The 16084-nt window shown below is 52.7% G+C and overlaps 1 protein-coding gene across 3 annotated transcripts; it reads left to right on the top strand.

The window, feature by feature from the left end:
* Positions 1-2383: 2383 nt before the first annotated feature.
* HEYL (hes related family bHLH transcription factor with YRPW motif like) lies at positions 2384-15206 on the top strand. 3 transcript variants are annotated; one of them, XM_019660850.1, is made up of 5 exons: positions 2384-2516; positions 8539-8605; positions 9817-9900; positions 11151-11232; positions 13759-15206. In XM_019660850.1, exons 1-5 carry the CDS (start codon positions 2437-2439, stop codon positions 14436-14438), a joined length of 993 nt encoding a protein of 330 aa, XP_019516395.1. In that variant the 5' UTR covers positions 2384-2436; the 3' UTR covers positions 14439-15206. The 3 variants fall into 3 exon arrangements, with proteins under 3 accessions (XP_019516395.1, XP_019516405.1, XP_019516413.1); XM_019660860.1 differs by having other exon boundaries at positions 2418-2506; XM_019660868.1 differs by having other exon boundaries at positions 2431-2516; positions 8543-8605.
* The last annotated feature ends 878 nt before the right edge of the window (positions 15207-16084 follow it).

Below are 16084 nucleotides of genomic sequence, written 5' to 3'. Positions count from 1 at the left end.
ATGGGCCAGTGAAGCAACGTCCTCCACAACTAGACTGAAGAACAAAAGGACAGCAACTTGTCTATTCCCCTTCCCCTGATTCCCCAGCGCTGTTCTCCTCCCTCAATTCCCCAATAAGACCTTTAAAAAAAATGTTTCTAGTACCCACACTAAAAGTACTAAAAAGAAAAGTGAAGTTAATATTAATAATTTATTTAATCCAAGATCGATAAAAATATTATTCGACATGTAATCAATGTTAAAAAAATTAATCTGATCTTTTATTTTCTTTATTTTTAAAAAAATTCTGGTATGTATTTCATATTTACTATACATAGTAATTCAGACCAGCCACATTTCAAGTGCTCAGCAGCTGCATGTGTGTTGTGGCTATTGTACTGATGGCATAGCTTTAGGCTCAGTACTAGACAGTATAGCCTAATGTTTAAGGGCTATATAAAGTAATAAAGCCTAGTGGTTTGGCTCTGGAACCAAACTGCCTTGTTGAATTCCAGCCCTTCCATTTACTGCCTGCCCATCTTAAGGAGAGTTGCTCCACCTCTCTGTGCCTTTGTTTCTCATTTGTAAAGTGGGGATGATAATAATATTACTATTTTATAAAGTTGTCAAGGATGAAATGAGTTAATATTTACAAAACAGTTTCAGGTATTTATCGTAAATGCTTGCCAAATGTTAACTATTTAGTTAGGCCCGTCTATTTCCATCCACACTTTCTAGGGAATCCATCCACTCCCATAGCTTTAAGTGCCACCTAATGATTTCTAAATTTAAATACCCAGCTTAGACCTCTTCTTTGAGCTCCAGACTCCCTATCTATCTGTGCACCCCATTTTGATGACCTGTGGCATTTCACATGTACATACCCACAACAGAGCCCTTGACCTTCCTCTGCAAATTTGCTCCACTGCCTGTCCTTGCAATCTCAGTCACACAGGGCAGACATCTGGGAAGCATGGTGGATTTCTGCCTTCCAGGGACTGCAGAGTACACGGATTGTGCAACTCTGTGTTGCTTGAGGTTTCCACGCCACTGGCATGTGCCCACAGAAGTTACATGAGGGCTGAGCGCACGTGGAAGAAGCGTCCATAGGTGTGTCTGGGGTGACCACCAGGGCCTCCTGAGGAAGCACGGGCTGTAGGTACTGACTGCTCGTGACAGCTGTGTGTCTGTATGTTTGTGTACTTGGCCAAGTGGCTGTGTCTGTGGACATGTATGGAAGGGGGCAGGGGAATGTTCTTTCCCACCACCATATTCTAGTGTCCGCAAGGTCTTGCTGTAGGGGTGAAAGGGCAGTCATTTTCAGATGACCAACCCCATCCTCCAAAGGAAGAGGCGGCTTCCTCTGGGTCCTGGTGGGTGAGTCAAAGGGAAGGAGTTCTCTGACCCACCACATCAAGCCCGCCTTCCCAAGTCCTCCTCCCTGCCCATGAAGTCCCCTTCCAGAATGCTCCCACGTGCTTCTCTCTCAGCCTGAGGGCCTTCTCTGAGGTACTGGCCCCTGAGGATGGCAGGTGAATCTCTGAGAATCTTCTGTGATTCCCCGTCCCTAGGGGCAGGGCCGCTGGAGGCCCCACTGAGTGAACAGTTTGGTCTGTTGGAAGGAGGCGGGAAGGTGCCTCCCTGCCCCCCTTTTAAGGCCCTTCCACACCTTCAGAAAGCCCTCTCCTGGCGCTCCTGGCCTCCCGACAGCTCCGCCTCTGGTGCACTGGAAACTGATTCCCAAAGACAGCTCTCACCACCACCACCACCCAGTTAGGACTTCAGGCACCTTGGTCAGAGCCTGTTCTGCTCAGGTGGTGCAGCCACAATTTCAGCAGTCCCTTTTGGAGATGACAGCCGCCTCTCACAGGTTTGACTCCTTGATCGCCCCCCCCACCCCCCACCCCCCACACACACTCCACTTGCTTTGGACCCCTGTGGGAGAAGCTGCTGGGGATTCTTGTCGAGGATCAGGCCACAGCCATCCCCACCAACCTCACCAAACCGGACGTGTCTGCCGCCCCCAGAACCCCAAGAGGCAGAAGCCTGCGGGGTCGACCTTGGCACAAGCTGGGGCGTCGCAGAGCGGCGCCTCCACAGATTGGCAGCGTCCGGGGCGAACTAGGGACAGACGGAGACCCCTGGCGTCCCTGGGGGGCCTCCTAGGGCACCTGCCCAAGGCCACCCAGCGCGCGGCGGCCGAGGCGGCGGAGCAGAGCCGGACCTCCCAGCCGTCGGTGGGGGCGGCGACCGCCCGAGGCCTTCCCACGGCTCCGCCTGCGCGTCACCGCGGGGGCGAGGGGGCGCCGGGCCGCCCGGAGCTGCGGCGCAGGAAAGGGCCCTGGGAAAGGGCGGTGGCGGCGCCCCCGGGGCGGGGCCAGGGCGGGGCGGGGCGGGGCCGGCTTTCCGGCTGGGAGCCTGCACCGCTCTGCTGAGACCTGGCAGCCTGAGCTCGCAATGAAGCGGCCCAGGGAGCCCAGCGGCTCCGACGGCGAGTCCGACGGACCCATCGACGTGGGCTGCGAGGGTGAGCTTAGGTAAGGACCGGGGTGGGGGACTGGGTGTGCCGACGGGCTCAGCGACCGCGGGGACTAGTCCTCGATGCGGCCTCGGAAGACGCAGGTGTGGGCGAGGGCCCCGCAGACGTGTGTGTGGCGGGTGAGGTGGGGAGGAGCGTGTGCAGCGTGTGTCGTTACACGCACGAATGCCTGGGGTCCTGTGCGCCCTTGGCCATTTAGGGCTTGGGATGGAGGTAGCGTCAGCTTGTGGATCTGATGTCCAGTTGTGATCTCTTTCTGTCGAAGTGGCCGGGTGAGGCTATTGGCAAGGAGTTTTCCCTGAAGCTCTTAGGGGAAAACCTCATAGACTGTTGACACTACACCCCCCTGTCCAGAACCCGCTGACTATGCAGAATAACCATACTTTCCCGATTTTTACCCGAACTTGGGTGCACTTGTCATATAGTACACAAAAAGCTTCAGGGGAAGAAAGTCTCTCCTGCCTTGAGCAAATCGGACTTTGGAGTTAACGTTCTGGTATTGAAGAAAATAATAGCTGACTTGCTCGTGGTCAGTGCAAGAGCCTAGACTCCAATTCCAGTGCTCCTTCTGCACCTCCCTGCCGCCAGTGTCTTTCCGCTCTTGGTAAATGCTCTGACCTGCTTCAAACCTGTAGAACAAACTGCACATGTATAGTGCTGCTTTCCAGTTCTGTGAACAATCTATGCTTCAGTTTCCTCATCTGTAAAATGTGTGTGAATAATAGAACCAGCTTCATGGGAATATTGGGAAAATCAAATGAGATAGCATATGTCGAGAGCTTAGGACAGGGCCTAGTGCAAATAATTAGTGTCAGGCACCCAACACATGACGCTCAGAAACCTGAAAGAGCTGCAAGGGCTAAATGGGAGTCTGCAGGCCTGGCTCCCAGCCCCAGTCTGCCACCAACTCACCATGTGAGCTTTCTCTTTGTGAGCCTGTTTCCTCAGCAGTAAAATTAGGAAGGAGAGGGAGTAGGGAAAGAAAGACTCTCTGATCTCTCTTGGCTCATCCAAACTTGACTCTCTAGAATAGAATTAGAAGGGGAGTTCAGTTCATTCTTATGGATGTTTTTAAGGGTATTCCATAATTTCAATGATCTCCAGTTTTCTGAGACCAGAGGTTCCTGCCTGAATCACACACAAATCCTAGTAAAATGCCACCAGCTTTCAATTATTTATGGCTTACGTATAATAGGAGGTAAGACAATAGCTATCTCCCTTGCATCCTGTACATTAGGTTTCAGGGTACATAATACAATTTCCTGTGCAACTTGGTAGCCTTTATAATTGTTCAGCAGAAACTGCTCTTTAGAGAAGCAATTCTCTGAGTCTGTGCCTGCTAGGAGTAGGGGAAGGAGCCAACACGCATGATGGTAGTGGAAAGGGGTCTCAAATTCAATGTCATTGGGTCTTCATGAATCAGAGGCATGAAATTGATGCCAGAGAGCTAGGCTGATCAGAGCTGGCTTGTGTCTTTCAAGAATTTGCATCCTGGCCAGTGACCAGCCAGGTCCCACAAAGACCATGAGCAGCATGGAAGAGATAGACTGTGGGCCGTGAGGGCACCCATGCAGGGAGAGGTCATTTACAACCAAAGGCGACAGGGAGGGCTTCTTGAAGGTGGTGGCATTTGGGCTGTATGTAGCCTAAAGGATCAGTGGGCAGTTTTTTCCTACACAGCATTTTGTCCTTTCAGCCAGAGCCCAGTTTTAGAGACTGTCTCAATTCTTAGAGGAGCAGACCCCATCAGAGGAGAGAAAGCGGTTGGACATCTGGCAGAGCTGACTTATAGACCCCTCTTTGTAGCAGTCACCAAAGGGCCCTCCCCCTGACAGACATCAATACTTCAATTCAGGGAGTGCTGAACGATGCCTGCTGTGGCGCAGACCCTGGGCTGGGTGTGGGGGGCCCAGATGTATCCTGCTCAGCCTCTGCCCTCAGGGAACTCTCAGAGAAGAAGAGCTTCATGTACAAAGACAGCCAGATAAACAGTGGCAAGGGCCATGGGACTGGGGCAGCCAGCCTCACTGGGGTCAGAGGCAGGGCATGAACCCCCCACACTCAAAGATGTGAGAGTAAAGAGCAAAGTGTGTTCCATGTCACTGTGGGCATCTGCCTGGTGGTGGTATCCTGCCCCATCCGTGGGAATCGCCCACAGAGTTCCTATTTGAACCGAGCCCCCTGACCTGTTGGGGCCAAACTGAGAATATAGCCACTCTCTTCCCCCTCTGCAAACATTTAATGAGCACCTGCCACATGTCAGGCATTGGGTCAGGGTCTGTGGGTTGTTCCTACACATGATTTAAGGCACATGGTGACCTTTGAAGTCAGATGGACCTGCGCTTCACTCTCACCATTAACTTGGGCATTTCTGAACCTCAGTTTTCTCCCTTACAAAATGGGGATGCTAATCCCTACCTCACAGGGTGAGGCTTTGATGAGGTAATGAACCTAAGGCACATAGCTCCCTGCTTTGGCACAAGCTAACTTCCAATTAAGGCTGCTCTCTAAGGGGTTGCCATTCAGTTGGAGGATGCATGTTCAGGAGGGAGCATAATCTAATGAAAAGACTGGAAATCTGAAGATTAGACTTCCTGGGTTGTGATTCGTAACTCTTTGTGTCTCTGTTACACCATCTATCAAATGATTACTTTTCCTAAATGTGCAGTGGCCCCAATAACACTGAATTCACAGGGCTATTGTGCAATAAATGAGACAAGTGAATGTGGATGGGCTGTCTAGAACAAAAAGTACTGGCTATGAGATATACAAGATGGGATGATGAATATATGGGGTGCATTGGGAAGAGCACTGGTTTAAAAGCCAGGAGACTTGGCTCTAGTTCTGGAATTTCCTCTAATTTGCTGTGTGGCCTGGAACAGATCCCTTCCCCTCTCTGAGTTTCCCTATTTTACCAGTAGGCTCCGTGCTCTCTCAGATCCCTTTATTGGGGACATTGTGATGCTGCCTTTGGTCGATGCAAAATGAGTGGGATTATCTACAAGGGCTCCACAGGGGAGTTCCCCAGGGGAAACTGAGGATGAGCGCTGAGGGTGGTCAGGACTGGCAGCCAGACCACCTAGAAAACTGCCCTCGCCCCAAGAGACCACCCCAGAATTCTGGCTAGGGACCATTCCAAGCCCATGGAGCAGATCTTGATGGTCAACATATCTTCTCTGGGTCTGTGAAAATCTGCCTTATTTTCAGACTCTCAGCCAAGAAGCTCTCACACCTCCTCCCAGTGTCAGGTCCAGATCACAGCCTAGAAGCAAGCTCAGGCTGAGCCCTTGGGAGCTTTAGGGATAAGGGGACTGGAGGGCCATTCAGACAGACAGGAAATAGGAATTAAGAGGGAAAACAATGCTGAATTTTGAGCCAGAAGACATAGATTCCTATGCTGGCTTTGCTCCTTAGCAGCTGTGTAGGCCGGGCAAGCTGCCCTAGTTCCCCAAGCCTCAGCATCCTCATCTGTAAAATGGAGCTTTTGTTAGGCTCACAGGGGGGCAAGGTACATAGTGATGCCAAGAAAACTGTGAAATGAGGTTTTACTGTGATATAGGGAATGGGGGGAGAGGAATAATACTGCAGAGATTAAGGGGCCAAGAGACTGGAAAAAGGGATGGCAGAGCCACCTGCCCTGAAAGGGGTGCGTCAGCCTCCGACAGATGGTCCCTGAGGAGGGACCAGGCTGAGAGGCAGTGACGTGTGCAATGCTAACCCAATACCCCTAGAGACGCCTTATCCAGCCTGAGGAACAAAGGCCGGGTTCTTAGTATACCTTGGCTCTTGGGGCTTGTCCCGAGTGAAGCTTTGTAAACAAGCTGCCCTACAGATCTCAGAATCTGGCCATCTGATCCCTGGACTAGCATGCTGGGCCATCCCTCCCAGGAGCTTTCACTGGTCTGTTACCAACCCTTCTTGTCCAGATGTCTGAGTGGCGATACCCTCTTCCAGATGTAGCTGGACAAAGCCAGGGGCACAGCAGCAGGATTGGACAAATGTTGATCTGGTCTCTCCTGCAACCTCTGATGAAAATGATCCAACCTCTGATGCCAAGAGAGTAATCACGGAGGCTCGGGCCGTCCTGGTGAGCCACACAGGCCCCCGTTTCACAAAAGCCTAGGACATAGATTTTATGGTGTTACATCTCAGTTCCCAGAAATGCCAAAGATGAGGGCAGAAGAAGGGAGCTCAACCATGAGCTCTGCCATGTTCCAAGCATTTGCTGAGTACAGGGGCTACAATGGTGAACGAGACAGACATGGTTCATAGCCTCATGGAGCTTACAGACTTGTTAGAGATAGACATTAATCAAATAATCATGTAAATAGAAAACAACAAATGGGTATAACTGCTGTGAGTACAGGATGCTGGCGGAGAGTAGAGTAGGGGATACCTAATGGGGGAGGGGTGTGTCAGAAAAGGCTCCCCCAGGAAGGTGACATTTGAGTTGAGACCTGAAGGGTGATATAAGTTACTAGGCAAAGGGGCTTGGGGGTGGTGGGGAGCTGGGGAGATGAGCATTCTAGACTAGGGGAGCAGTATGTGCAACCACAGGAAGGAATTAGTACATTCACAGGCTGGAGCACACAGTGCACAGGAGAGGTCAGTACAGGAGGTCATAGGGGCCAGCTGAGTCACCTGAAAGATGGTGGCCTTGATCCTAAAATCACTGGGAAGCCTCTGAAGAGTTTTAAGAGCGTCACAAGATCAGATTTGCACTTAAATGATCACTCTGCCTGCTTGTAGGGGGTAACAAGGGAGCAAAGGGACCCAACAATAGACTTGCAGTTGTCCAGATGAAAGATGACAGAGGCTTGGTCCTGAGAGCAGCAGTGGAGATGAGGAGGACAGGTGTGAGATGTGTTTTAGGCACGGGACCGGCAGGTTTTGACAAGGTGGGGTGAGGACTCAGGACGAATCAAAGATGGTGGCCGGGTGTCCGCCTTGCCGAACTGGGAGATGGGAACCCAGGGAGAAGAGGAGAAATGTGAGCTCATGGGTTCCTGTTCAGATGTGTGGCTTTTTGCATTTGGAATGGCAGAGGAGTCACCTTGTGTAAGGTTATTTGTTGATGTGTTGTCTCCCCATGGGAGCTGGGCGTCTGGCGGGTGGGGTCTGGCTGACCCGTCCAGTCCAGCCCTGGGCCTGAATGGCACCTCCCAGGTGTCGGCCAAATGAATGATCCTCTGTGCAACCCAGTGAATCCCTTCCATTCCAAAAAGCAGGAAACAGTTAAGAGGGCTAGCGGTTGGGTTGGGGAGGATTTTGGTCAGTCTGGGCAGGAAAACTAACCAACCCCCTTGCCCCCCCCCCTCAGAGCTGAGCCTCTTCCCTGTAATGGGAACTCCTGGGGTGCCAGCAAACATGCATCCTTTAGCCAGGAGGCCGACGTGAGGCAGGGCTGAGGCTTTCTGGGGAGGCCAGAGCAGTGTCCCGAGAGTCCAAGAATGGCCTGTGACCCGGTTGCCGCTCCCCCTCGCCCCCAGCCGTTCTGCGTGGGAGGCGGCGGCAGCTGCAGCCCCAGCGGAGGGCGGGCGGCCGTCTCGCCCGGCCCGTGGGAAGCGGCAGCATCTGCTCTTTCCACGCTCGGTCCCAGCGGCTCCCTCTGAAACCCAACCCGCCGGCCGGCCCCACCGCCGCTGGCCCGTGCCCTCGCCTGCCCCGCCCGGGGATCGGGTTGCAGGAGCCAGAGTGGCCAGCCGCAGTTCCCGATGCCCGCCCTCAGGCCAGCCTCAATAAAAAAGAGGGGCATGGAGCAGGGGCGAGAGCCAAGCACCCCCATGGCCCTAGCCGCCCTAGGGCAGGAAACAGAGTGCAAGGGAGGACTTGGCCCAGGGAGAAATGGGCCCCGGGGAGAAGGGGAGAGAATGGGTCGCGCCCACGCCTGCCCTGCACCTCCTGCCAGCTTGGAAGACCACAGCGACCCAGGAGGGGGCTGTGCCAGCCTATGAGGTCACCCCAGGCCAGGGAGATGGTTCCCCCAGCTCTGAAAAATTTGCCTTTCTCTTCCTCTCCAGCCAGATGGCCAGGCCACTATCCACCCCCAGCCCTTCACAGATGCAAGCCAGGAAGAAACGCAGAGGGGTGAGTGTCTCAGCAGAGTTGCCCAACAGAGGTTTATCCTGGGTTCCTAGGGGCCTGGCCTGGAGAACCCTGGTCAGAAACATCACCCCAAGCTAGACTGCCTCGGCTCAAATCCTTGCTCTGCCAGTAGCCAGAGAGGTGACTTTGGGCAAGACACTTAATTTCTCTGTGCCTCATTTCAACTGTGTAACAGAAATAATGATAGTACCTACCTCAAAGTGTTGTTTTGAAGATTAAGTAACTTAATGTAACATACTCTGAACAATACCTTATATACAATTAGCCGTTATTATTTATCCCAGCCTTCCTCCTCTTCTCACAGAGCCCAGAACTTTCATTTTCTCTCTGTGTGCTGAAGGGTGAGTGAGGGGAACAGAAGGAGGAGGCACCCCTTCTTGCTGTTGGCCATCTTATCCCAGCCCCACTTTGCCCCCAAGACGCAGCTGTGCTTCTGCACTGGGAGCCCAGAGACCTGGAATCTGGCAGAGACCACCCTGCCACTCACTAACTGTAAAACCTTAGTCAAATCACTTCTATCCAGTCCTCGCGTTCTTTACTTATAAAATGGGGGTCATAATTTCTCCACTATCAGTATTCTGCTACCAGTATTGGGAAGTGAGAATGGGACAGTGTGAATGAAAGGCTTTTGCAGCCAGAGAGGACAATGCCTGTGACTCCTCAGACCTCATGACCCAGCAACTGACAGGTACCCGTGGCCCAGCAGGGGCCTCCAGGGCCTGCTCCAATGCTTTGGCTGGTTTCCCTGTTCTGATTGGTTGGTGCCCTACTGTACCAGTGGTTAAACATTTTAAAGGACCCCCTACAGATTGAGGCAAGAGATCTGAATCCTATTCCTAGCTTTGCACATCCTTGCTGTGTGACCTTAAGCAAATCACTGCCCTTCCCTGAGCCTCAGTGTCCTCCATAAAGTAAGAATAGATTTATCTCCCCCACAAAATTATTGAGGGGAAAATAGGAGTCAGTGTCCATCAAGGCTCGTTAAAAACTGTGACGAAGTGTGCCTATGTGTAACATCTTGTCACTGTTTTTTAAATTTTATTTTATATATTTTTTAGCTGAGCCAACCTGCCACCTGTTGGCAGCTCAGCTCAGGCCGGGAATCGAACTGCTAGTTGCTCAGGGTTCACACTCTCGAACGAGCTCTTAACCAACTGAGCCACTCGGCCGGCCTTTTGTCACTGTTTTTTTAGATCATAGAGAAACGGCGTCGGGATCGTATCAACAGCAGCCTTTCGGAATTGCGGCGCTTGGTCCCCACCGCCTTTGAGAAGCAGGTATGTATGTGCATTGCCGATTGTGCTGGAGGAAATCTGTTCGGGTGGCAGATAAGGTTCATGTCTCATGGCAACACTTACTGATTGGTAGCAGCTGTGACATCATTTACTGGTCTCTGTCATAGGCCAGGGATAAGGGGAATGGAGATTTATACTTACTGACGTGTCTCAGGTGTTGTGGCTTATGTCCATCATCCCATTGCACTGAATCCTCAAAACGCCCCTGAAGGGTAGGGATTATTAATGCACAGGTCAGGAAACTGAAGCACAGAGAGGTGAAGTAACTTATGCCTGGTCACATAGCTAGTAAACAGCAGAGTGGAACTGGAACGCTGAGCTCCGTGATTCTTATTCCTCTGTACTACTGACGTTTCCAGAGCTATTTGAAAGTGGAACAGGGTGCTCAGGGAGCAAGCACTCTGCCATTGAGCACGTTGGGGTGGAGGGACAACAGTGGGAGGTCAGACAGTTGAATCAATCAGACAGCCTCAAAGATTCTCCCCCTGTGCTCCGAGGCATGGCCATAGGTCATGTGCCTTCCCTTATGCTGGTGAGAACAAGTTAGTCATTCCACAGACAGCCACTGAAACCTTCACTAGTCCAGCCATGAACTAGATCTGCTACCTGCCTTCAAGGACTCTCATGGAGAATCTGACCCTCTGGTTTCACCTGGGAGACCAGGTGATGCTGGAGGCTTAGAAAACATTTCCCAAGAGAGAGAATGGAGGAAGGGCAAGTGCTTTGGGGGTAAGATGATGAGCTAGATCTTGGGCGTGGTGGATGTGAACCCGGATCCCCCAGCACAGCTGGTCTAGGAGGTAGGTGGATATGCAAGAGTGGCATTCTGGTGATGGTGTATGACACCACAGAGATAACGAGACCCTCTGGGGAGGGTGTGCAGAGTGAGAAAAGTGAGCCCACACCCACCGGTGACACCGCCATTTTAAAGGACAGGCAGAGCAAGAGGCAAAGTGAAAGGAGAACCAAGAAAAAGTGGTGTCATGGACGTGACGAGAACAGGGCTTTCAGGAAAGATGGTTGGCAGAGCAGTGGACAGATGGACTAACATGAGAACTGAAGAGACTGTTAGATTTGGAGACCTTGGTCAAAGCAGAAGCCCCAGTGCAGGCAGTGGAGGGGCGGGAGGAAGGTGAAAACAATTGAAACCGTGAGTGCTGGTGACACTGCAGGGGAGATGCGCGACAGAGGTCAGCTGGAGGCCTTCACTCTTCTGTCTCCCGTGCACACAGGGCTCCTCCAAGCTGGAGAAAGCTGAGGTCCTGCAGATGACGGTAGATCACTTGAAAATGCTCCACGCCACAGGTGGGACAGGTACTGATGCTCTGCTCTCCTGGGAGTCATTCATGCAGCCAGTATTTGGGGGCTGGGCCCTGGGGATACACTGGTGAGCAAAGTAGACACGCTCCCTGCCCCTCATGGAGCTCACAGTCTATAGAGAGGCTGAAGCAGACCCAGGTGGAACACTCACAAAGCTTGTCTCTCTTTTCCTTTTTTGGCATCTGCCTCTCCACTCTCAGTGTCTCCATTTGTCCCAACTCTTTCCTCAACTCCACTCCTTCCAGCCTAGACCTTGGAGGAGCTCTTCTCCAACAGACCATTACTACTGACCCCACGCACCGCAGGGCCTCGTTAAGCATTCCCCTACATGAGCTCATTCTCACTGGGATCCCCGTGGGAGGGGCCTGCCTGAGACTTTTAGCCACAGATGGTTGGTCCACTGGTCTAGCCTTCTGGGCTGTTGTGTCCTTGGCAGGACGGGGGTGATATGTCGTGCTCACGGCCCAGTGAAGATCAGTTGTGAGATCATAGTAGAATACAAATATCACTCCTTCCATGATTTTTAGCTAGTCTGTTACAAATCAAGTTACGGGGCCGGCTGAGTGGCTCAGTTGGTTAAGAGCTCGCTCAAGAGTTTGAGCTCTGAGCAACAGTGGTTCGAGTCCAGCCCGAGCTGAGCAGCCGCTGAGCAGCCGCTGAGCAGCCGCTGAGCTGCCAACAGGTAGCAGGATGGCTCAGCTAAAAAAAAAACCAAAAAAAACCCCCACAAAAACAAATCAAGTTACGGAACTGGGGCTTTAAAAAGACTTCCGGACAAATAGAAATTTTGTCTACGTGAAGCCTCTCTGTGTATTTTGGCGATTCCACAATTATGGAACCTTGAAAGCTCCACAGACTTGGCCACAAAGACCTAAGTCCTAAAACCTTAACTTCCTCCCTTTGGAGGGGACGGCTGCCCAACCTGGGACTTCTTGTGCGGCAGTATCGTCTGGGGGCAGGCAGAGAGCCGTGGGTCACACCCCGGAGATTCTGAGGCAGTACGTGTGAATTGGAGTGTAGGAATTTGCAAGCTCAGCAAACTCGTCCAATGACCCTAATGCAGGTGGTCACTCTGAAAACTTCTGCCAGAGGAACGCATGGCCAACAGTGGAAACTTCTGTCTTAATCAACCAGAGGGGGAGAGATTTCAAACTACATTTGTGGTCACCCAATTAAAAGAAAAGTCGTGACTAATATTTGGGCAACATTTTATGGTTTCAAAATGCTTTGACTACTGTTATCTCATTTGGTTCTCACAAGAGCCTCCTGAGTGAGGTGCTGTCATCCCTGTCTTCTGGCTAAGGGACTCCTGGCTCCACTACTTACTAGGTTTATGACCTTAGCCACATGATTTAACTTCTCGATGCCTCAGTTTCCTCATCTCTAAAATGGGAATGATGAAAGGGTTTTTATGAAAACTAGATAATGCAAATTAAATCCTTAGTAAGAACTCAACAAATGCTAGTTCACAACAATAGTGAGCACAGAAGGGGAAGGGATTTGCTCAAAGTCAGCACGGCTAAGCATACAGCAGAGCAAGCACACTTGCTTCCATGGAGGGCTGACTCCAAACATCATCTCCTGCCCCGCTGTCACTCTGTGGGAGCCTCAGCCCTGAACTAGAGACCAGGAATATGCTGCCATAGTCATGAGGCCAGTGCTCACCAGGGCTCTTCTGTCTCTGCCCAGAAGGTGCTCAAGAGAAGGGCAGGTGTAAAGAGGCAGTGAGAGTACATCTGTGGGCAGGCCATCTGGGCATTCCTCACTGAAATCCAGAGGAGTGTCCCCAGCCTGATGGCAGCAGCTGAGGGCCAGAGTGGGGTCCTGCTTTCCAGACTGCCCTTTGGGCTGGGGGACAAACTGAACTTCCTATAGGGGCCAAGCCAGTAACATAAATGATAGCTAACTCTTAATCTACTGAGCATTTCTGTGCACCATTTCATTTTCCCCCTCACAATTCTATGCAGCAGGTACTGTTATATGCCATTTTACAGCTAAGGAAATTGAGGTATAGAGAGATCGAGAGACTTGTCTACCACCAAGCAGCTAGTGAAGTGGCAGAGCTGGGATTTGAACCTCCAAAGACCTCAGGCTTCACTGCTATACTGTGCTGCCTTCTCCAAGGAGTCTCCCAGCATCTGCCTGCATAAGCAGGCCGATTGTGCTACACCTCCATGGGCACAGTCCTTTCATACCTGGCCAGTGTCTACTTAAATGAAGTTATCTTGATTGCAAAGTTTCTTTTTTGCATGAGCCGTGAATTGTGCTGAACACAATACTTTACATTTTATAATGCTTTATAATTTCGTGAACTCCTTTGATTCTCACAAACCACCCCCACTACCCCAGTAGGGAGGATGATTCCCACTTTACAGATGGGAAGACGGGGGCTCAGAGAGGTGAGGTGACCTAGCCAAGGTCACACAGGGAGTGAGCGGGGGAAGCAGACCCAGGACTCAGGCCCGAGACTTGGTACGTGCCCGCCCACCAGGCACGCCCTCATTGTGCCTCACTTTGCAGGATTCTTTGATGCCCGAGCCCTGGCAGTTGACTTCCGGAGCATCGGTTTCCGGGAGTGCCTCACCGAGGTCATCAGGTACCTGGGGGTCCTGGAAGGGCCCAGCAGCCGTGCGGACCCCGTCCGGATTCGCCTTCTCTCCCACCTTAACAACTATGCAGCTGAGATGGAGCCTTCGCCCTCGCCCTCCGGCCCCCTGGCCTTCCCCGCCTGGCCCTGGCCCTTCTTCCACAGCTGTCCAGGGCTGTCAGCCCCGAGCAGCCAGCTCTCCATCTTAGGAAGAGTGCCCGGCCCTGTCCTCCCCAGCGCCTCCTCTCTTGTTTATCCCATCCCAGCTCTCCGAACCGCTCCCATGCGCAGAGCCGCTGGCACCATCCTGCCAACCAGGAGGAATTTGCTGCCCAGTCGAGGGGCATCTTCCACCCGGAGGGCCCGCCCTCTGGAGAGGCCAGCTGTCTCCCTGCCCATGGCCTCCAGCAGCAGGGCTGGCAGGAGCGGCCACGTGGCACCCCTCCTGCGGTCTTCCCCCACGCCCCCCACGCCCTCTGGTGTTCTGGGGTCCCCTGCTTATACAGGTGTTGCTGCCTCCAGGCCCGCTTCCCCAGGGCCAGCTGGGAGGCCCACAGGAGCTGTGCTGTGCCACTCCTGGGTCTCCGAAATCACGGAAGTCGGGGCTTTCTGAGCTGACTTTCCCCTCAGGAGTGAGGAGAGCTCCTTTCCCAGGAGCTCTGAAAATGGCACTGCCTCCTCTGCCCTGCCTCCTGGACTGGCTCATGTATGACAGCATCTTCTTTACCCATCAGAGGCCCCTCTTCCTTTGGCCCATCTCCCCTCTCACTGCTTGCCCCAGTTTGTCTACCCAGCTCTCCTGGAGCAGTTTTGGTCTCAGAGGCTGGTCGCACTTCTTACTTGGACAAATGAGTCCTGGGAGAGTTGAAAGAGCTGTACCCAGACCCTTCTCCTGCCCCAGTACACATGGGGCAGCAGGCATGAATCTCAGCTTTGGGAACAAAGCTTTGACCTGAAAGGTACAGTAGCCTGAGGCTGGCTGCTTCACTAGACAAAGCAGACCCCAACCAGGAGCAATGCCTGACCGGCCACAACCTTCACGGGCTGAGAGGCCGGAACATGGTGTCTGCCTTGCTTCTTGAGACAGTAATGGAGCAGGGGCAACAAAGAGGTCTCCTGGGAACCCTGTCTCCCCCTGCACACCTGTCTTCAGCCCACCCCATTGCAGTGAACCACAGCAAAGACCTGCTGTCCACCACGGCCAAGGCCTTTGGGCTGGGGGCCCAGCAGGGCCTGCTCCTGCCCTCTTCCCAGCTGCAGACACCCACCCTCCAGCTGACCGACAGTTCCCTGTACACCACTAGGAGGTTTCCTGGGATACTCTCCCAGACAGGAGCCAGGACTGAGCAAAGAGCACCCAGCTCCCTGCTTCTCATACCGTCACCATCCTCCAGGCCTGTGGTCCCCGTTGGGTGCACAGCGTGGAGAGCCATGTTCCCACGTGATGGCGTCCAGAGAGGAGTTCTCTTGGGATTCAGCACCAGACATTTGTGCTGCCTGGTTTGCATCCGGCTCACGGAGCCCAGACTGCTAGGACAGCCAAGGGCTGTCAGGCTGGACAAAAATAACCGCGAGGAGGGGCAAGAGGAAGGACTGTCAGGCGGCTCGGCCCTGCAAGGTCACACAGTGGGTCGAGGGCCTGAGATCCTGTTCACCCAGGATTCCATGCAGCCTGCTCTGCTCAGAAGCTGTTTCATTACCCAGCTCCAACTCGGGCCACTTTTCCTCTAACAGAGGAAACAAATGGCCCAGCGACCATTCCCAGTGGAAGAGCAGAGACTGGACAAGATTGGGGCAGACCTGGGACTGATATTCAGTGGCCAGTGTGCCAGACCTGTTGTTAAAATGCAGAAACACTTCTGTGCTCGTTAACAAGTACCTGCTTCTCCTGAATGCCCCCACCCCCACCGAGTGGTTTTGCCCCCCAGGACCCTGTGCTGGTTAAATGCCTGACGGACCCAAGGCCAGCTGGCAATTCGTTCTTTGGTGCTTATTCCACACTGGTCATTAAATACTTCGACTGTCATTCCTGAGAAGATTCTCCCACTGCCACCCAGAGATGGAACTACCCGCCCCAGAGGCTGAATCAAGGCGACTCTGTGGGCTCAAAAGTAAAGTTTGCAAAAACTCTAGGGAAAAAGGGCCCTTTCAGAGAAGTGGGTCAGAGGGCAGAGATCACTTAAATGACCCAGAAAGCTCTTTTGAAAAGGCAGATGCCTTGAGGAGGTCTAAAGAGCTAAAGTAATCCTTTCACTCCTC

Source organism: Hipposideros armiger, unplaced genomic scaffold (assembly GCF_001890085.2).
Source record: "Hipposideros armiger isolate ML-2016 unplaced genomic scaffold, ASM189008v1 scaffold_10, whole genome shotgun sequence".
NCBI classification, from domain to species: domain Eukaryota; kingdom Metazoa; phylum Chordata; class Mammalia; order Chiroptera; family Hipposideridae; genus Hipposideros; species Hipposideros armiger.
This window is presented reverse-complemented; position numbering and strand designations above follow the sequence as displayed.